The 22827-nt window shown below is 34.8% G+C and overlaps 1 protein-coding gene across 1 annotated transcript; it reads right to left on the bottom strand.

Annotated features, from left to right (window-relative positions):
* Positions 1 to 1293: 1293 nt before the first annotated feature.
* On the bottom strand, positions 1294 to 21079 carry LOC128987719 (protein TIS11-like). The gene is made up of 3 exons (XM_054408713.1): positions 20808 to 21079; positions 3894 to 4159; positions 1294 to 2890 (listed from the first exon to the last, which is right to left on the bottom strand). The coding sequence occupies exons 1-3, from the start codon at positions 20865 to 20867 to the stop codon at positions 2377 to 2379; spliced, it is 840 nt and encodes a 279-aa protein (XP_054264688.1). The 5' UTR covers positions 20868 to 21079; the 3' UTR covers positions 1294 to 2376.
* Between the last annotated feature and the right edge of the window lie 1748 nt (positions 21080 to 22827).

The following is a 22827-nucleotide window of genomic DNA, read 5'->3' as shown; positions in this document are numbered from 1 at the left end:
GTATGAGCTTATGACTTTTTGTAATGAAGAAGTCATTAAAGAATATTTCCTCACTCATTAAAACTCATTGCCATTACTAAAGTACTGCTTTGCGATATTCAGAAGCACTTTATATAGCCTATTGTTATGAAACTCTTTTCACTGTCAGTGTCAAATGTCAACCCACAATGAGAAGCTGAAAGACAACCTGTTACATAAACCAGAGAAATGTCAACATTTTGAATGACATGAGTAGCAAGCAGAATTGAGAAAACCTTTGGAAATCTTTACTCTGAATATACTGGTGTGTGGTGAACACATAGGTACTTCCAAATAAATTTAATGTCGGTTGAAGTCAATTTTACTCCATAACTAAAAATGGTTCCTGTGAAATTTTTAGTTTATTCACTTTAACAGTTATCTGAACGTTTTCAAGTACACTGAACTAAGATGTTTAGTTTTGGTTGCTATCAGTCAGTTACATTCTTTATCTTCTGTAAACACTCATCTTCAAGATATTTTAAGTCCTCAGCTTATTTAGTGATAATATTAGTATCTGTGAAAATTAAGTGTTCAAGATTAGAAACAAAGAGATGTTGATTGTTTCCTCATGTAATATGAAGGTGATTTATACGAAACACTACTCCTCCGTTAATAATGGACGGATTTTTAAAAACGATGTGTCAAAATTAAGTATTTTTTGTGTAGACAGGCCTCGGGCTTAGGCCCCGCAGGCCATCCAAATGCCAATGTATTTCTTATGAAGAAGAGATTTTACTTACTTAAACAGACGAATAATTTGTATAAATTGCATACTAAAACAGCTGTTTATAGTAAACACATGATACACACAAAAAAAAAAGTAAATAAAAAATTTGATATTTATTTATGTAATTTTTGTCCAGTTTATCATGTCTATATTATCTATATTGCTTTATTTTCACCTCTTAATCTTGTTCTGTATCTTGGACATCCAACTTTAAGTATTACAGAGAATGAATAATTATTATTATTATTTTTAATAATTATTCTTAGTAAAAATTCAGTAACAAGAAGACACGAATCTCATTAAAAAAAGTAACCTTGTTACTTTATAAACCTTAAAGGTTGTTAAAGTATAACCTTGTTTTAATGAAATCTGGCTGTAAGATAAGAAATATGTGTGCAATAATTATATTTTCACGTACTTTAGCACTTGTATTAAATTATAAATACAATACGTTGAAAAATATTGGAATATTTGCACATAATTAAGTTTTTACTATAGAGGAACTTAATCTAATGTTTGAGAAAGGGTGTGAAGAATATACAGTGTTTTTGTAAACGCTATAATAATGATAACTCACTTTAATACATGTAACATATAAACACAATAGTATGGCCAAGGCACCAAATGTGCTTATCCATAGAAAGTAATAAATTATATAAATACAAATAAAAAAAGTTTAAAGAACTACTAACACAAAATATATAATGATAAGCAAATAAATATAGAAACATCTGAATAATACATTGAGAGCGACTAATCAATTGACAATAAATGATCAGTCGAACTAAAATGGTTGAACTTACAAGTGGAATGAAATAGAATACGGATAAGTTTTTCATTGTCAAATTAGTACAGGTATTGAAAATTATAAAAAAAACTCAATCGAATCTTATAAAACACATGAGAAATACAAAATTAACTCATGAAAGAAATAATCAAATCTTTATACAAATCTCAAATGAGAAGTGAATTTACCAACTTTTAAAAATATAAAGCTCCCTCCAAAAATTACAAGAGTCTCATAAAATAAATATTCTTGTTCCTAATATATTAAAAATTGTCAATTTCTAAATACATCTATACAATTTCAATTTGTCTCCGTATTCCAGTGAAAAAAATTTACAGTTAGACAACGTTAGTTTATTCAAAGCACACTTTTAAACCCTAAATAAATAATGGAGTATCAAAATAACAACAACTTATAAAAATACACAAATAAATAAAACTGCAGGACTGGGTATTGTCTTACTCCTAAAGATATACATGGTATCGCACTTATATTGCTTGTCTTTACTTTACGTGGAATGGTCAATCCCAATAGATCCTGCCTATACAAGGAACCCAGAGTAAAATTATCAAATGTATAAAAAGTCGATCACATCAAAGTGTATCGGACAAAATAGTTGTAGAATAAAATGAATGAGACGTTCCGACGCGGAATTGAGCACATCACATTGGTAAAAGACCGGCGATTATAACTAATCCTTAAAATCACAAATCGCTCTATAAATTAAACAAAATCTTTATTCCTAACGGAAAACATCAACTCTGGAATAAATTAAGCAGTCTGCGTAATACCGTAAGAAGTAGATACGAATACAGGAGAAATCTTAATGGAATCGACCGGTTTATACACGAAGTTCACTGCCGAACTGGAACGCTAGAATGCCAGGGTTGTGGGTACTAATCCTGTTGAAGACTGGGAGTCTGGCGTCAGGTGAGCCTGGGGGTGGAGGGGGGGACTGACAGGGGGACAGACTTCCAGGGGATTCCAAGGAGTGGACTAGAGAAGCGAACGAGAAGGCCGTATTGGATGTGGTAGACGGAGGTGGAGATGCACTACCCAGACTAGACGGAGGCGACGGAGTCTCGGCGCTGGAACCTGGACCAGGGATGAGGCACAGAGGTCTAGGACGATTCTTCATCGCGTTGGCTCGAGCCTCCTCGGCGTTGTGGATGAAGTGGCATCTAGGACCGTAGGGACAGAAGCCTGAAGTGTGGAAGGTGCGGCAGAGTTCCGTCTTGTACTTGGGGTGTCTGACGAGGTTGCGCAATTCGTGTCCTCCGTGTGCGAACTGACACTTGTCGCCGTACTTGCATTCGCCATTCTCCTCGAACGGTCTGCACAACTCTGTCTTGTACCTGTAACACGACACAATTGTTGTAGAAATACTGTACCCAAGCTACCTAGTCACATGATAACTTTTGTTTTATTTTAAGGCAATAGTATGACTCATCCAATCACTAATGTTTTAATTACACTACGTTCAAGAGGGAAGTAAACTCAACCTTTTTTGATTGTCCCTATATTCCATTCCCAACCCTACACTTAGCCACATAATTAATTTAACCAATTAACATGGCCTAGGTAAATTATGCAACTAAACACATGGTTAGGATAAGGATCCCTTGAAAATGGGAGGAGTTTTACCTCCCAAAATGTAGTGTATTTAAAAAATGCTAGCTATAGGAAAATTCTGTCCTTCTATATTACCTTAAAAGATCAAATCAGTATCCTTCACAATAATGTACTTTAAAACATACAGTTAATTACTTTCAAACTCATAAGCCTAAAAATGTACTTGCAAACTGTTATTAGTTTTAACATAGTTACCCCCCTAAATCATAAACAATACAGTTACCGTGATTAGTTTATGATGGAATTTTAAATTGTTTAGTAAAATATCAAAACTAGAATTGTAGCCAATCAATGGTAAATTAAAGTCTTTTTAAAATACATTGACAAATTAATAGACATTAGTACCGTCGGTGAATGTAGGGGTGTGTTTTTGATCACGATTTTACTTATTGTTATTTCTTGTACTCTAAATCTAGATGAAACAATCTAATTATGAACAACTTCTTTTCCTCGTGTTTTATAACCAAACAATAAAGAAAAAATCATAAAATGTATTATTGTTCAGGCACAATGTGGCAACGCCGCAGTCTCGGCCTACCAAACATCTGTAGCACTAATTCATGAACCGTCCATGTAGTTTACACTTTCGTCATTACTGTTATTACCATAACAATAAGCCAGCCGGTGCGACGTTGCCATGTTGCTCGCCGCGGCCTCGTGTAAGGAAGGCTACAACAATATACCTGTTGATGTAATAAATGCAACTTTTTTCAAGAAGATATTTACCTGGAGGTGTTTACGTTGACGATGGACTTTGCGGGATCAGACTGTGAGCGGTCCAGGCGGCGGTGTGAGTTGATGTTTTCCAGTAGCAGGGAGGTGATGAGTGATCCCATGGAAGGTCCTACAGGGTGCGACGCTCGCCGGGACAGAGGTTCGTGTCCGTCCAAAGGCAAACCGACGGCTCGTTCCCATCTGAGGCCCTTGGCTCCGGTAGGACTTCCGGCTCCGGATGGCACTGTTTGGCCGCCCATCGCGTTTTGCTGCTGCTGCTGTAACAAAAACGAGAGTCATGAGTAAAAGTATACATTACCAAGATAGATGTAGAGATAGGTCTTGAAAGATTAAAGAAGTTGTATGTCTCATCTTTACATCGTAGGATCCCAAGCTCTAGCCGAGAATTATTTTATACTTCAGGCTAGGCCAATGGGGGGGGGGGTTGGCATAAAAATTGGCGATTGGCAGGATTTCAACCCGGGACCTCGGGGTCCGATGTCCCACGCTTCTACCACCAGACCAGCTTGCTCTAACAGATCTACGCGGTTATCATTATCTAGCCCTATTGTGATCACAGATTATTGTGAACATTTTTCATCAAGATTAATAAACAAATTTCCTTGTTTTGAGATGTGGAATGTGATTGATGTAGTGAAAAAACATCAAAACATTATTAAAGTACACAAACCCACACGAAGCTGGGAAAACAACAACAACAACCAGTCACAAATCTGCACAGTAGCCAAACATAAATAAAAATCATAAGAGAGCAACATTATAGAACATACATGACTATAGTAGGTAGTAATACAAATAAGCACGTAAGAACAAGCAAACTAAAAACAGAACAAAATTGAACACGTTTAAGCAAGAGGGTGGCAACAGCAAGACTCTCTGGATGCGGTTGCTTTGGGTGTTTCTTGTGTATATTTAAAACAAATTTTGTTAGCTTTGTTAGGCGCCTATTTAATAAACTTAGTATCTAAACCTAACCAAGCTATAAGAAGAAATTAATAATTTTAATTAATCCAATAACTAATTAGGCAGTCACCAACTCTAACTCGAACCATGTATTTTTTGAATCCCTGAGGAAGTCACACGTTTTTCTGGTCTCACTTGACGTTAGAGTAAGAAAATGTACTAAGTGTAATTTACTAATGTATGTTTGTCCTCTACTTAGCAAGGTATGCATACAGCCAAAGAGTTATGCGAAGCTTACAAAATCTTGACAAAGCCAAATTGTGGCCTTACACTATTTTGGAATTCAGCATAAGCCAACACTAGGTCACATTACTGGCTGACAACGAACTGCACTCACGGTCAAAGGAATTTACAAGGGTTGGAAGGGTAGCCCGCCTAAGTCATATGGAACTGCACTCACGGTCAAAAATCGGTCTTTCACGGCTGAACGCTTCGCTAGCCCCCTTAGTCATCTGTTTATTCCGTCCTCTGTCTTACTTTATCCAATACTTTATCTAATACACGTTTTAGTGTTTGTCCCAATAAATACAACAATAAATAACCTAACCTAACCTAACCTAACCTAACCTAACCTAACCTTTACAAAAGAAGCTTCGTTATAATAAGAATATAGCCTATCATGTTATCGTAAATACTATGCTAGAATTTTCTTTGCACATATATATGTGTATTTTTTACAATGTCAGTAGTAGGTTTATTTTTTGATGTTTAGATTAATTTAATCAAAACTTTTCAATATATTTCGACTAATTTAATAAGTTTTAATCAATTCAATCATGGTGTTGCACAATGTGATATAGGCTAATTAAAAACTGACCGTGAGTGCAGTTCCAGTACCTCCAGAAAGGCTCAAAGTGACCGTGAGTGCAGTTCCGTAGTTGGATTAGGACCAGAGAGTGACCGTGAGTGCAGTTCCAGCCCTCCCACATTACTTAATATGTGCAAAGTGATTTTTTTGTTCGCCAATAACACAAAAAACTCTTTTGTAAAAAATATATATATTTTTAAATTAAAGCATTCTTTACGATTTACGAGCAGCCTCGTCGTCTAACGATCGTGATGGGGGTGAGGAAGAAACACGATTTTGTAAATGAAAGGATAAATTAACGTCTAAATGCAGTTAACCAATTTTGAAAAATCAACAGTTTTTGAAAACTCATTATTATCTTTACGGTATTTTAAGAAAGTAATTAAAAAACATTTTTCAAATTAACGACTAAGAACCAAATTATCAGGTAACATCAAAGTTCAAAAGACAAATTTGAAAAGCACAGTATCCAAGGAAACCCTAATTTTAAAGTAGGCCAAGTCGGATAACATGAACAATTGTACGAACGAGGTACTGAAAAATACAAACATACCTAAACAAATCCTACATAACCTACCTTAAAATCCAGAGATTGACTAAACTTTCTTTTCATTACGATTTTGTTTTAAATAGAACAGGAAAACTTGGAATTTTGCATGAATGATGACCAATAAATAAAGTTAAATTATTGCGCTTACACAACTTACTTGTACTGTAACTAAGGTTACGAAACCCGAAATTAACTTCCTACATAGATACAGAGGTTAAATAGACACGCTTTAAAAACTTATCAACCCCCAAGGCCGAAACCACCTAACCTAACTCAAATGATAAAATTTACTGCCGTGTGTTGAGGACTGTAAGTAAACTCGAGATAGGCTATTTACGTAGGCATAAAATGTGTTCCAACGTGTTTGACTGTGACTGCAAGTGATAAGAGTCTGTTATCACTATAAGCCTGGTCTAGCGTAGACAAGATGGCGGTTATGTCAACAGATAAGGCAAACAGGAAATACATTCTGACGGGATGTAACTGTTCTTGTATATGTAAGAGAAAAGGCTAATTGTATCACAGAGTAAGAAATAGTGCCTAGATCCATAGACGTTTTGTAGAAAGCGTTTTCCTGCCTTTACATCTTAGTTACGTTATAGCTCAGAACAGTACTACATATTACTTCATTAATAACTTAGATAAAATGCATTGGTGTTTGGCAAGATTTTAACCCTGACCTTGGGGACCGAAGTCCCACGCTCTACATATATACATAAACAAATAGATAGACCAGAATTTTTCAGTGACTTAATTCAATTATGTTTAATTTCAAACTAAACCTAGCTTAACTTTAACATAGACATATTGTAATGACTTCTAAATATTCAAACTATGGATTTCATACTTGCCCGAGTGTATACGTCATCGAACAACAATATGATCAATTATATGCCGAATTTCTACAATATAATTATAAAAATTAAAACAACCTTGAGTTGAGGTTATGTTTTTGAGGAATGAACATGGCCAGCCAAGCATAGCATTGCATGCCAGGTAATTAACTACTGTAACCATTACGTAACTATAGAGCCACAACAGGCTGGCTAATTAAAACAAAAATTATACAAATTACAAAATGCTTCTGAAACAAATAAATCTTATTGTGTTTTTGTTAACTCTGACATTTGTAAACTATTACTAGAGACGTTTTCTTTTAGTTTTCCGTATTTTTTAACATAAACTATTTTAAAATCGATTAACTAAATTCGACATTAAACGTAATCGGACTACAATTTATAACAAGTTTATATATATATTTCGTCAATTATATATGCATAAGCTATGGTTCAACTAAGATTATACAATATACAGAGCTGACTTGTTAATATTAAAGCAAACCACTGTCAAATTACTCCTATTCACCATACATTTGGTAAGATATAGATATAACCAGTTTTGTCGAGTCTTAAAGGACTCAAAAAAGCTTATTTCAGGTTAGAACACTCACAAAGCATTCAAAATCTGCCATGAATTCAAAATCTCACTTTAAAGAGTATTTCTTATAAATATATATGTTAACTTTCGAACAGAATGTTAATTTTTGAATTTTTAAGACCACAAAATTTCTTAGCCATAAACCACTAAATCGGAAACGAAAAATATCATACATAATGAAAACTTCTAGAAATATCAAACTAATAAAATACAGACAATAAAAATATTAAATAGGTTACCAAATGTTTCTTGAATTTCCAAATTCCAGTGATATTCCACATTTTGACGTTATGCTTCTAAATCCGATGAAAATCTTGGCAAAATTGCAGTTTTACGTAGACAAATTTAGCACACGTCTGCACCGTAGAGAGGGTGGTTAGGTATGAACCGGTGGGGTCATGTTTAGGGGTGCGAAGGGTAGGGAAAAGGAAAATTCCTCTACGAAGAATCTTTAGGTTAAGTTATTCTACAAAACATAATAGAAAACCAGTTTTACTACGCTTTTCATGAAACTAGTGTATGACTATTTAGACATTTTGAAATATCACTTCCAGCTGTTAAACGTGGAGATGTATAAAAATTATTATCGACCTATTTTTATTTTTTTTTAGTCTATCATGTTGACGAAAGAATACGTGGGATATTTAGTACAAAGAAAAACATGTTATAAATACACGAAACTGTTTGGCAGATGCTTGAAGACTTTTCAGGGGGATGATTTTCAACGAAATTTAAAGCGAAATGTTTCTGGAAATTTTACTAGGGTGACATAACTTTCCAAATATGGGCCCCTCGTTTCTTTGAAAATACTCTCCCTAGAAAGTCATTTTTCAAAACTGTCAAATCTCTTGTCGTGTATGTGAACACGTGTTTCTTTTTATGAAGACAGTGTTTTCCCCAACTATTAACATTTTCCATTCCCCCAAATGAAAATGTGAATAGTTACGTAAAATAAGTTTTTAATTAGTCTCTATTAATTATCATATCAAAAACAGGATTAAAAACGATGACTCTATACTTATGATAACAATAAAAATTAAAAAAAATCATCTGCGATTTCGAACATAACCTCTTTTGAATATTCAGATATACCCAGCAATGTCTTATGATCTTTGGAACTACTACTATAAAACATATCTCTGAACTATAAACCCCTTTTCTTTGCATTAATTTAAACCCAGTCACTAACCCTTTACGCAATTACATTTTGGGTTTTAACTTAGGAAATAAAAAACCAAACAGGACATAGACCAGGATGTTATGTAAGACTTTCGCCAGACACTCATTAGATAACCAATTAGTTGATGAAATCCAAACAAGAAAGATGCATTAGAACTTTGTAAGGGATTTGCATTGACTGTACTGTCCTGAGTTACTTCATAAGAACATCTAGAGAACTAACATCAACAAATTGTTTATAGAAATACATTGAACATTCATTAATTGGAATTTTGTTCCTACTGATTCAGCTTAGGCCTGATTCAGATAATAGATTAAAACTAGTGTTTAATAATATTATTAATCTGGGACATATTTATACTGTTTACACTTTACAAAAAAGAAGTCGTTAAAACTAACAAAAAACATAAAATTGATTAACAGAACTATTTCAATAAAACAACTCCCATATTGTTAATAGTATCGTATATTAAAACCAACATGTAAGGTAAATGGTAAGTATTTTCACTATCCTTATCATCTTCACAAGCGATATATATGCTAAAAAAAAAAAATGTTAAAGGGAGCGAGCTGGTCTATTGGTAGGGACTTTTGTCCTCGAGGTCCTGGGTTCAAATCCCTCCTTCTCACCAATGGATTTTATATGATAATACAGCAACTCCTAGCGTCCTTTTACAAAGAAATATAACAAATCCTTCAAAGATTGGATTATTAACTATTTACTACAATATAGTACAAACATTTTGAATATAGGCCTATGTTAAAGCAACCAACGCAACAATACTTGTGTAAGCTCATGAATTTACAGGTTTGAGGAAAGTATGTCCGTTTCTTCCGTGACTATCAACGATCAAGGGTGTTGCGTAAATATGATAATTATTTTGTGAATGCTCCAGTAACTCGATGCCGTAACGGATTTTGATCTCGGAAGTTGAACAAATATGGGTGACGTAAAAATACTTTGTGTGTAAAAGTTCACAATTTTATTATCAGATTAGCGATTAGAAATATAAACAGTAGAAGCATAGAGTGCGATGAACCTATGCAAGGACTGAATTAAATTAACGATGAAGTACAATCATGGCAATGCTTTTGCTGAATATGGCTGCACTTTTGTTTACGTCCTACACTCATTCGGATGAATATATCGATTGATATATCGATATTTTTATTCGAATGAGTGTAGGACGTAAACAAAAGTGCAGCCACATACAGCAAAAGCATGTTTTAATCATTTAAAATCTGCAGCACTTGTCTAAAGCTCATATAGGCCGCATTCCTCAATACTAAAGACTCTAATTTTGTTTTTACTTTTATAGATATGTCAAGGAAACCATTATGCCCTTTTGAGGATTATCCATAAATTTAAACCTGTCCCTGGGGCTTAAGTACCTTTGTCAATAACTTTATTCTGATAAAAATCAGGAATCGACTTTAGTTAAAATATGTAAATGTTTCGGTCCGAAATGTTTTATACAAAACCAAGAGTGAACTGATTGGAAAAAACCTTCAAAGGTGTTTTAGTACCTAGTATGTTTTCTGTGGTCGTAGTCAAAATTTGAACAAAAATCGGCTACCTGACAACCAACCAGAACCCATGGCTACGAATTAAACGGCTATAATAATAATAATAATATCACTTTATTGTCATAAAACATTTCACATTTCCAGCAAAGCTGGTGAAACAGATGACATTGTCATTTCTTAGCTAACAAAAATAAAAATTAAATCTAAGGATTAAAATTAAACTAGTCACTTTTTAAAAAAACAGTCATTTAAATACTCTTCTATTGTATAATATTTCTTTTTTAAAAGGAATGTTTTTAATTTTTTCTTAAACTTTACAATGCTATTGATATTTTTAAAATGAGCAGGTAGACCGTTGTAAAGCCTCAGACTCATGTAGTACGGCGATCTTTCATGAAGGCATAGCCGATGTCTTGGATACTGCAAATTATTTTTTGAACGTGTTTGGTATTGATGAATAAATTGATTGTTTATAAATAATTGTGCATTACTCTTGAAGTATACCGGAGTTTTATAAATGTAAAGTGAAGGCATTGTTAACATTCCATATGTTTCAAAAAGCGGTTTACATGACTTTTTTTGCGTGTAAATGATAAGATTCTTAAAAACTTCTTTTGTAACTTAAAAATAGTTGAGGCATATGATGTTGAGCCCCATAACTCAATACCATATTGCATAATGGAAAAAATATGGCATAATAAACTATGACCTTTGTTTTAGAATCTATTATGTTTCTTAAAACATACATCTGGAAACAAGCTGTATAACGTTCAAGCTGTTGTTTAAGAAAATGTTTGAAACACTCTCTATGCAGAAACACTCAACGACAATTTGGTGTTAGCTGCGATCCGATAAAAACTAACTGTGTTTAAAAAAATTAAACATACAAGCTGTAATACCTACTTTTACAATACTCTACAGAGAAACTGAAATAGTCTGACAGCTGATCGGTGGCCAGAGGACAGCGGAAGCGATGCGAAAGCAAAAGTGGTTTGGACGATTACCGGAGTTGTGTAACCGAAGAAAGCGATGAAAGTAGAAAGTGAGAGCCTACTCTTGTAACTCTACTAGAGTGACGATGTTGTCATGCCTTCGCTGGCACTGCTGGATGTACCTGAACTTTGTAATGTGACTGTAAAATTATCTTAAAATATGTTTAACGACTAATGTTCACACCCTAGGACGCTATGCTCCAGCTTGGAACCTATTTACACATTACTAGGGTCACGGTATTACTACAAAATTAAAATTCATTGGTGGTTGGCAGGATTTGATCAATGGATCTCGGGGATCGAAGGGCCACGCTTTAGTAGATAAAGTTCCCTCCCTCAAAATATGTTTGGTTACACACGGTTGGGTGTTCCGAAAAGTATTTTAGAGTTTGGGGCGAATATCAAGAAAATTGGTTTACGTCTGACATTACCACTGATTTGAGGGCTAGTAGGCCCGATGGTTTATATAATTGCAGAAAGATGTATTATGAATACATCATTCTAAATAGTCAGACCCAAACGTAAACCTAACCTAATTTGACCTACCAGAAAACCGCGCATTAAAGTCTTTTCAGTACATTTTACAAATAATGTCCTTGACATAGAATATCGATAGAACAAACTTGATGCCGTACTTGGTGAACACTTCTGTGGATTTGCAGAAGCTTTTGTCGTTGGCCGTTTTTAAAATATACACACAAACACATTTAGGACACGCGTCCGGGGGTATAGTGCTCGCTTAGACATTTCAACGAAGACATTTCATAGTCAACGACATTTCATAGTCGTCGTAGACATTTCAACGTCGCTGGTTAAATTTTGGGAAGTCAGTAGTTTTTAATGGTCCGAAAATTGATCCAGCTGTTATGATAACTGGACTTAAATACACGTTTTTGGCTTAACATCAGCTGATCTTACTTGTAGTTCAGTAACAAATTTACATGCATTCCACTCATCTTAAACTCATTTAGGTAGAAATTCGCCTTAGTCACATTTTAATCTCACAATAACAACAGAGATGTGAAAAATTAAAATTTCTCAAATCAAAATGCTTACCACGTAATCATTATCACACGCAATAGTGTACGACTTCCACACAAACCTGATTAAAACGTCATAAACCCTAGGGAATGCAGGAGGGAAAGCCAGCAGCAGGCGAGGCAAGAATGCCGGTGACATAAAACTATACAGAATGGAGTAATGGAATAATGACAGTGGTTAAGCCAAGTGGGGCGATGGAGTAACAGTGGAGTTGTAGCAAGGTCGTTCTGGAAATTGGAGTTTACAAAGTTCATCCAGGTGGGTTCTCCCGGTCCTGATATTCCAGGTTTTTGAGTGAACATAGCCGTGGTATATAACCTTGAATGTAATACCTTAAACGGTCAAAAACATAGAAAGCTAGGGCACTCTTCGACTGTAACATTGTGTGAAGTACAAAATAAAACGAGATAAGTTATTAGATACCGTTGTTAGATCATGAACACCACCAAAACCCATTCACGGACTTTAAAGTGTATTTTTCATTCAGTGTATAATTGACCATTAAAAAACTGATGTAGGAGGCTCAATCAAATATCAATGGTGAAACTTATAAACGTTACATCATCTCTTATTGCAAGTTCTTCTTTAAAGCCATGGCACGTCTGTATTGGAACGTTAAACATATAAAGTTTTGTAGACTTCTCATCCCATTGTAAATTTTGAAGTTTGTGTCTCGTGTCTAGTTCATGGAAGATGTATTTAAGTGCGTCGACACTGATCGCTAGTGTAGACAGACTGTTAGGTTAAATACCTAAAAGACCAGTTATTTTTATCATTAGATCGTTGTATTTGGTTAAACAATGTCTTAAATGACCGATATAACAAGACAGGAGTTGAAAACAAAACCCTACACCGCGACCTTAGTGCGACGTACAGAAGTAACAATAAATTAGCATCAGCTGTTCCAAGGATGACAAGTCTACTAAGGCAGTACGTTTTTTTCTATCGTTTTACCGTACTCAATTTTAAGACAACACCATTTCCATTTCGCTCTTAGTATGTACGGTTCAAAATATTATTTAAACTTTATTTTAATATGGGAGAAGAAAAAGGAGACTACCAGAAACTGTAATAAATTAGTTTCACCCAGCAAAAATGAGCGAACCAACGTGAAAATAACGTGTAAGATAGTTACAGCACTGCATTTACATAATTACTTATATAAACCAGTAAGGAACACCTTTACATTAATTCACGTAAAAACTTTGATATTTCCCCCATCACTTTTGGCAGCCAAAAATGAACTCAAAGATTATCGCACCATTGCTTTGATTTACCACAATAATGACAGCACAATGTGCCAGTAGGGCCCGTGCTCTGAAGGCCGTTCCGGTATATTCCGTTTCCGGTCCGGCTGCGGATGTGCGTGCGTGCGTGAAACTACCCCATTACAGAAAGCGGACATCATAGTGATTTGACAATGGCTGATGAGTGATTTAATTTTGACCGTTCTTGAGAAGATTTCAACTTCCTTAATTAGGTGCCACCTGTAGAAATGTCATTATTATTAATTGAAAGGACGCCACCTAGGCCTGGGTATTTCAAAAGTAATATTACACACAAATAGTGAAAGATGAGTGCAGAATGGAGTGTGATCAGCTGTTTAATTATCCAGTAGGCCTATACTGTAATTTATTTGTATTTAAGGATTTTATGATAGCTCTGTTACTGCCCAAAATCAGCTGATTTTGTGTAGGCTATAAGGAAGTATGGAATGGAAAACGATCGGATTCTAACTGCCATTTAACCATCGCACTTTGATGGTAGATTAGATAAATTGAGATAGTAATCTCTATCTATGACATAAATTGAGACCATGAATTGATAATGTAATTTAATTAAATGTTGAAATAATGTCACTAATTTCCGGTTTTATAACTGGACATTAAAACTAATCCAAAATTGAATTGTCATCACTCTGATAAATCTGTATTATTTTATCACATCACATTTAAATTAAGTACAACGACTTAATTAGGTACATTTCTGCCTCCGGGGGATTTCAATAATGGCATGTGTATGTAAAGTAGGCCCTAATCTAGGCCTATAAACTAATATAGCTAAATGCATTTTTAGCAAGTAGTACATAATGCAGTAAGTAATGCATTGTGAATGATTACATGGAGGTATATAAAACTGTATTCAATTATATAAATTTTTAAAAGGCAAACTACTTGTCTCCGAATTACGTAATTTAAATTATCCTGAGCAACCGTCAGCTGGTATTAAGGAACGAAGATGAACTTTAAACATTCAACTTGTTTGTTGTCTTTGTCTATCCTAGCCAGAAATAGTTGGTCCAGTTTCGATCAATTGGAGGTCAATATGTGTTTGACCAGCTTGTTTGGTAAATAATTTCGATTTATCCCGTATGATGAATGGAGAACTTTCGAGAGAAAGTATAGGGACAACATTGTAAAAACTGCGGGAAACTCAGCGGCATTGTTACGATATTGAGTGAAGACAATTGATCGCCTGTCCTGTATTATATATTCCACTATCGTCATAAAAGCAGAGACAATTCAGAGTACAGTAAACTACAATTTTTCAGGAAAACGAGAGCTATATGTATACAATTCTAGAGAATTAACCAAAAGTTAACTAAAAGTAAACCATGAAAATTAATACAATTGACACTAGCAAAATCACTAATTTAATTACACATAATTCCACATTCTTACTAGAAAACATTTAAATATCAGTCGAAACTATTGAATTGGAACTTGGAAAAAAACTGAAAAAACTGACACAACCTGTTTGTTGATCATAACAGAAGGGGAAGTAATGTTAAATACAATTAACATGTTTATCTCTACATTAACCGATTTTAGATTAGACGAAGATTAAAAGACCAATGTGCTTTGTAGTTGTACTGTTTAAAGAAGAAACAAACGGGTTGTAGGTTTATATGCAGAAACAACCATAAGTCGAAGGGCAGATCCAATACAGCACATTATCAAATTTACTGGCAGGCAATAAGGGCGCACACACATTTCTATATAAAACTGCTAAGTAGTGTCTAGACAAACAGACAATCCGAAGGAAAACCACACTAGTAAAAACAAACTAATCAAAACACGAAATTCAAAAAGCCTGAATAGTGTCTAGACTAGACTAAGAAAAAATGACGAAAACCGCATTACAAAAACATTCAAATTATAAAATCGCATGTTTGGTGTCTAGACACTAGACAACACTGCCTAGACAAAATGGCGACTCACGTGACCGTCTTGACCTTCAACTACGCAAGTCAAGGTCAAGACGGACAGCTCAAGGTGAACGCTGCATCTAGAGTTTGAGGATTTAAAACGCATGCCCTTTAGACGTGTTTTATATAGTTTTGTATAAGTCAAAGATTCCGCATCATTGTGAGTATATGTATATCCATAAATGGTTAAATAGTGATTTATTATTATTATTATTATTTAGTAAGGGGGTGGTTTACCTTCATGGTTAAACATTAACAGTCACGTGTGTCAGTGCAGCCTGTTGTCACATAATAAGGAACCTAAACATTATAAGATTGTCTCTTTGTTTGTGGTTATGTGTAACAAATTGAACTAGTACCAAACTCAATGCTAAATACCCCTGCCACAGCAAACCTGCAGACGAAGCGAACTTCCATTTGCCTGATTGGATTTACACTAAAATGTCTCTTGTAAAAAGGACTATCTCTAAAAATGTTTTTTGTTGTTGTAAAATGTCAATAGTTTAGTAAGAAATTAGGCTAATGTATTTTCCAAATTCGAACAAAATATGGTCATAAACAAACTACAACATTTGACTTATTCTCCATAAAAACAACATGGGAATTTTAAATTTACAATAGTTTTTTTCTAATTATCTCCGCAACCGTTGGGCATACAACACTTCGATATAGGCCTATACAATTATTTTATTTTTTATTTTTTGAGCTCTACAAAACGTTTCGGAGTGAAATTATGAAATTTTGTGTTTTAGGTGAAAATGGAAAAAATCAGTTTTTGACCCCTAAAATCCCCGTTCCCACAGCCCGATTATACTGGTTCGTGAACTTGTTCGAATAAACGTTCGGATCACACGTTTGTACCAAATTTCATCAAAATCGGATCATTCTTGCGCGATTCATCGCGCTAACGGACACACATTATTTGGAACGATCTTCCTTTAGCTATTAAATCCCTCGATAGTCGTTCCCGGTTTGTGGCAGCGCTAAAAAATCTCTATTTTGAACGTATGGCCATGGTAGGTTTGTCGTAGGGGCCTGTGCGCATGGCGGTCGCTGACTTGTATGTATGTGTGAGTGAGTGTGTGTGTGTGTGTAAGTATTTTTAAAATTTACTGATTTTTGATAAAAGTTTCTGTATCTGAGTTTCTGTAGATTTCTGTTTTGTTTTATTGTATAAGCTGATTATGTTAAAATATTTATATTATGTTTTAAAGTACAGGTTAAGTGTAAGAAAGGGCCATGTGGCCCTAACTTTGCCTGTATAAATAAATGATTTTTCATTTCATTTCATTTCATTAGACCTACATTATATGAATTTGAACGGGTGGTATTTTTGGCCTCTAGGGACCTCAAAACGAAAAAGTAAATCGACCCGGATCCAGGTCTTACCATGAATACTATGGTAATAGCCTATTACCTATATGAGAAATTTGCTAAACTCTCCTACTCACAGAAAGTTTACGTGCCCCTATGAACAAACTAGATCGGTAGAAATTGGAATACAGAGGCCATTGGTCGAATTAAGCTCACACAATGTAACGTGAAAAACAGCTATCTTGAGTAATCTAGAATTGCTTATTATTGATTGTGTAATCGTCATAATGTGTGTTGAATTATTAACATGGCCGATTACGTCTGGAATTCATAGATAGCGAGGTCATATTTCCTGAGCAACTTTCTCTACGGAAATTAATTAAATAAGCGCTCAAATACAGTTGAGCATATTCAGTTAGAAAATAAACTTAAACCATCCAAAGTGTTAAATAGTAAATGAAATAATAACGTAGACATACATGAGAAGCTAATAAGTAATAAAGTAAACAAATATCCAAATAGCCCTACTAATGAATTATTATTACAGTACGAATTTTTTTTACCATATCAGACGAGACATAAAATCTCAAGCAAATAATTTTAACCGCCCTTTCTGGACAATTAAGAGGACGAACAGATACAAAATGCTTTCGTATTCACCGTTCTGCCATTACAAATTATTTAATCATGTCTGATGGATCAACAACTTTAAACATCCTAAAAGGTAACTGGTTCAACAACTACCGGTACGATTAAATTAAGTTATGACAGCATTTAACTTAGATTGAGCCTAAGTCGTACCCATATTAAAACTGTTGTCCGAAAATAAATTCCAAACAATTATACGAAATTAGAACACATACATCCGGACCAAATTAGTGCATAAGAACAAAAACGACGCCATCTGTAAAAATCTTCTTTGACCCACGACAGAACGAAACGCTTTGTGCCAGAAGACATATTGTAAATGGTGGCACCAACCCCGAACCCTCGCATTACAAGTGCAGAGGGTCAGGTTTGGGCCTAGGGGAGGTTTTTGCCCCTGAACAACAGGTTGCCCTCCCCCGGGTCTATACACTAGCAACCCCTCGTAAAGAGAAAGTGGGACCTTGCTTTCCGAAATCTCACAAAGAATCGCTACCCTACAGCTATGGCTGTTGTGTGCAGTTCTGACTATGACTTAGCTGTAAACACTATACGGAAAAGTACGAGGTGGATAGTGCTAAAATGCGTCCTTGATATGTAACAGGTCTAAGTTGTAGCCTGCATAGAATATCACAAAACAAACAAAATAGTAGGTTCTGTATCCGAATTTAAGTTTATTATCGGGATTTAACATTTATGTAATTATCGCAAACATTCAAATCAAGTCAAATCGAATCATTTATTGTCATGGACATTTACATGCATTGACACTGTCAGTGGAGCAGAACATAAAATGTCAATGTTCATTGTCTAAATAATCAGAGGTAACTTGAGTATGTTGTACAAATTCCTTTTAACCACAAAGGGTTAACAATCACAATAGACTATAAACAATTAACAAATGAAAAGCCATTAGCCATTTAATTAGGTAGTATAACAGAAATACAGCATTAAAGTGTTCCACTACACAAGTATACACTAAAAATACCCCTAACACATATAAAACCTGAAGTGTTACCAAAAATAATGTTTAAACCCAAATTATGGTCCAAAATTTATATTAGCAGTCACACTTAGTTGTTTATAACTAAAGTTGTATTACTTTATTGTTTCAACTAAATAATTGAGTGCAAGATTGATGAACACAAAAAATCAGTTCAGTATTGGCTCCAAATGAAATATTAATCAAACAAAACTCCACTGCCTTTTTACTAACAAAACGATCAAAGTATGGAGTAAACGTGTTGATTCAAAATACTAACTAATAATTTTAAATGGCACCCCATTTTAAATGCCTAACCCCATACATTTTCGTCTAAGACTCCGAAACATCATTGTGCTGTCAATTAGGCGCCAATTTTGTCACTCCCGCCAAATCAATAACCAAATCACAAAACAGCTGTTTATAAACAAAATCTTCAGACATCTCTCCTAACGGCTGGTTGACCTTGCGGATTTTCTCCACGTATTGACAATAATAGCCCTAGGATGCGGGGATACAAACAAAGCAGTGAGAAGACGTTCCTAGAAGGACTCCTAGGAATAGACAAAATCGGACAATAACCGTTCCAAGAAGTTTACGGACTTGGCGATTTGGAAATTAAATACGCACGAATAAGCGAACATGAGGAAACATTTGAATACCTAGAACATTTGCAAATATTTCGAACCATATGGGGAAGTAACTGTACAAAGCCCTGTATTGTTTATGAAATCGGTTTAAAAGTGTTGATGGTGCGTATTTTCGTAATGTTTTCGCGTGTAGTAATAGGCTAATATAGGAATAACTATACAATCAAGTACTATAAATTGTAATTACTTGATAAGTTATGTGATTACTCCTTGCTTTCTTTATTGTTGTTGATGTATTTGTTGATTATCATCATTATTGTAATAGAATTTCTAGTAGTTTGTGGAGGATGTGTCCAAAATAATTTGATAAAATAATAATAGCCTAAAACTATTATTTACTAGTACTAGTACTATTATTTACGACTAGGGTTGTTATTATACATTGCAGAAACCCAGTGGTGTTTGGAAATTGTTTTGCCATCAGTTAGCATACCATTTAAAACTACCCCAAATTAACGTATTCGTGATTGACACCTTGTTTGATACTGAGTAAGCCTACTCTGCCATCACGTAAATAGTGTAATTTGTTCAGAAATTAAGTTGGTGAAAAATAAAATATATATAACTAGACGTGTTTTAAAGGTACAGTATCAAGTGCACCTAATCTGTTGTGGTGATGGGTGATGGCAAATGAATATGAAATTAATGATACTGTGAACAAAATTACTGGATGCCGATAGAATTAATAATTCGCAATTACTTAAATGGCGCAGACACACATGTAAACACGTTTAGGATACATTCCAACTTTCCCGAAATCATACTTTTTTGTACTCAATGCATTTAAAGTAATTCAGGGTCTCAACCTTGATTTATTTACATTGTTGTTTAATTCTCAGCGCTATTTCTTGCAACTGTTATTTAGTTGTTTACCAAAGTTATAATTTTTATCTTCATGCAATTAGTGCGATCGTTTATTATCGTAACCCTTTATGGTTGAGTCAGAGCATAGATAAAAGGAGTATAGACATACTCTATACTCCTTTTATGTCTATACTCCTTTTATGTCTACTCCTTTTATCTATGGTCAGAGTTTTTATCATTGTTGTTGTGATGTCTACACCACTTAACTAGAAACAGTCCTACTACGGTATAAATACTACGACTTATTATTGTTGTTTTCCAATTGTTTACACGCGTTGGTGAGAAATAAATTAACAGTATTTCTGAATAAGGTGCAAATCAGCGACATTTTTAGTGGGCAGCATTCTAAACTTAGGCTACATTATGGAAATTGTTAGACCTTGGAATTCAAAACAACCTTGTAGTTTTTAAAGGGAATTGAATTTAAATTAGCGAAATTGTCTGGGTAAAGTACCCAAGTGGTAAGAGAATGATTAGCTTCAAATTTGAAGGTCGCTGGTTCAATGTCAATCCGGGTTGGTTCTGATTATGGTCTCTATACAAAGCAATAGGCCACTAATGTATGGACATACACTTACAACATAAACAATCCTAACGCTGTTTAAACAAACAAAATAATAGTGTAGGCCTAGGCCTACTGCCCAGAAGCAAACCAACTGTTACCCATGTGACACGTGCGCTAAACAACTTTGTGCCATTTCACGAAACTACCGGGTACGTACTTCCTAAACACAAATCAACCTACCTTCAAAAGGAGTTCACTAAATTCGTAGATTGATCCGTTTGTCATGACTGCTGTAGACATGACTCGATGCACTGAAACTATCACTTGACACTCGGTGAAAAGATTCTCCCAACGGTATTCCACTGGTTAAAATCACTTCACTTTTCACGCAGCGCACTTCTGGTCGTGTACTAGTTACTTGAAACACATTTGAAAACCAAACCGTGTCCAGACAACTGCGACCCAAGCTCGCGCTACGCAGACGAACGTCAACAATCGACTGAGCAGCGAGCCGCTGCGGGCGCGTCGCAGCGAGGTTCCATGGTAGAGGGGAGGCGCCTGCCGTCTCAGCCAATGGCAGCGCAGCACACATCCTCCTGTTTCAAGGTTAGGTTCACTCTTGGTTTCGTTCGGACAACTCGTTCTGCGATTACACAAGACTAGAGCACTTCCTTGCTGTCCAGTAAACAAACCCATAATCTCAATGAAAGCGAAACGCGATTTACTTCGCTTGTTTTTCGACGCGCAAGGTTGGCGCGTTTTGTTTGTAGACTGGGGCGAATAAGAAACACGATTCTAAAGTAAAAAAATATCAAGAAGATTTTCTGCTGAGACAAATGGTTTAAATAGAATTCTCGTACGCAGAAGCGAGCTGGCCTAGTCGTAAAAGCGCTATTTTAATATAACTTCCCGAGGTCCTGGACTCTACTCTACTAATCGCGAACGGATTTTATATACTGTAATCATAATATATATTATATAGAACGCGATAACTTGAGTGATTTTTGTCCGATTTTGATGAAATTTGTCTTGAAGTTGTATGGCGGGATAAAATTTGACGAGTTCGCAAACCATCATGATCGGACCATGGGAACGGGGTTTTATGGGGTAAAAATTGGGTTCCCCATTTTTGACCCTCAAAATATAAAATTTTTCAATTTCTTTCCAAAGCATTTTGTGGGGCAAAAACAAATAATTTAGTACTGTATATTGAAGTGTTTTTTATGCGCTTAAATTGGTCATGGAGAAAATTCCAAAAGACTAAATTAGATTCCCATGCTATTCTTATGGAGAATATGTAATCTGTTCTAGTTTGCTTGTTTATGAATATATTTTGATCAAACTTGGCAAATGTATTTATTTTATACTAAGCTGTTAGTATTTTACAATAAACACACTTTATTACCTTCCCTGTAGTAGTAAACATAGGTAGGCCTACTTGTTAAAATGTTACTTAAATAGATTTAATTTAAAATCATCGATGTATAATAACTCAAGTTAGGCCTATTATACATCGATGTTTAAAATTCAAAACTTGTAAATGGAAATTCGCTTAGTCTAAGGTTTGCTGTGGCGGAGGTATATAAACGACCAATACAGTAATACCAAAATACGAGTGATAGGATGAGTGAAGATTGTAGAATGGAATGAGATTATCTGTGTATATTTGTTACCGACTTAAACATACCATTTGGATTCAATGTATTTTGTTATATTTGTGCCAAGCAACACTTCTTGACGACTAGTCACAAACAAACTGTCGCCGACACCGACATTTAATGGACAATAAATGATTTGATTTGATTTGATTTGATTTTGTTCAAGACCGACGCGTTGCTTCAGCGACCCGAATTTAACAACTAGTTTGAATTCGGGATAAATGCTCCCCTCAGTCCTCACAAATAGAACTACAAACGCGACTCCATGCATAAAACTGGCTGGTTATGCTTGGATTTTTTTGTTTAAATTTGGGTTAACGGAAATATAATATACTGTATACCGAAATATATGGTGTTAAGCAAAATAAATAGTAAAGAAAACACCCTATACATAAACGGAACGAAAAGTTGTTTTAAGGTGTTCAATATGGATCATAAATCTGCAAGGGAATATATTTATCACCATAGAATTTTGAACACATTTGCATTCTGCTTTTAATACCCACAGGAATCAAAAATTGAATCGCACAAGAAAATATTATACTTTACGACAATTATACTTCACAACAACATCGTAGCATTGGATTTTCACCTCCAACATA

This window comes from Macrosteles quadrilineatus, unplaced genomic scaffold (assembly GCF_028750875.1).
Source record: "Macrosteles quadrilineatus isolate MER2022 unplaced genomic scaffold, UCM_ALF_1.0 Scaffold_2__2_contigs__length_208266976, whole genome shotgun sequence".
NCBI classification, from domain to species: Eukaryota; Metazoa; Arthropoda; class Insecta; order Hemiptera; family Cicadellidae; genus Macrosteles; species Macrosteles quadrilineatus.
Note: the sequence above shows the minus strand (reverse complement) of the source record. Positions and strands in the feature narration are given on the sequence as shown.

What these genes read in the sequence shown, in the direction of transcription:
- LOC128987719 (XM_054408713.1), bottom strand. Translation starts at nt 20,867, where the DNA reads ATGTCTACAGCAGTCATGACAAACGGATCAATCTACGAATTTAGTGAA. An exon ending in TTAGTGAACTCCTTTTGAAG is followed by an intron (nt 4,160 to 20,807) that starts GTAGGTTGATTT and finishes TTTTTGTTACAG; the next exon opens with CAGCAGCAGCAAAACGCGAT. An exon ending in GTCAACGTAAACACCTCCAG is followed by an intron (nt 2,891 to 3,893) that starts GTAAATATCTTC and finishes GTCGTGTTACAG; the next exon opens with GTACAAGACAGAGTTGTGCA.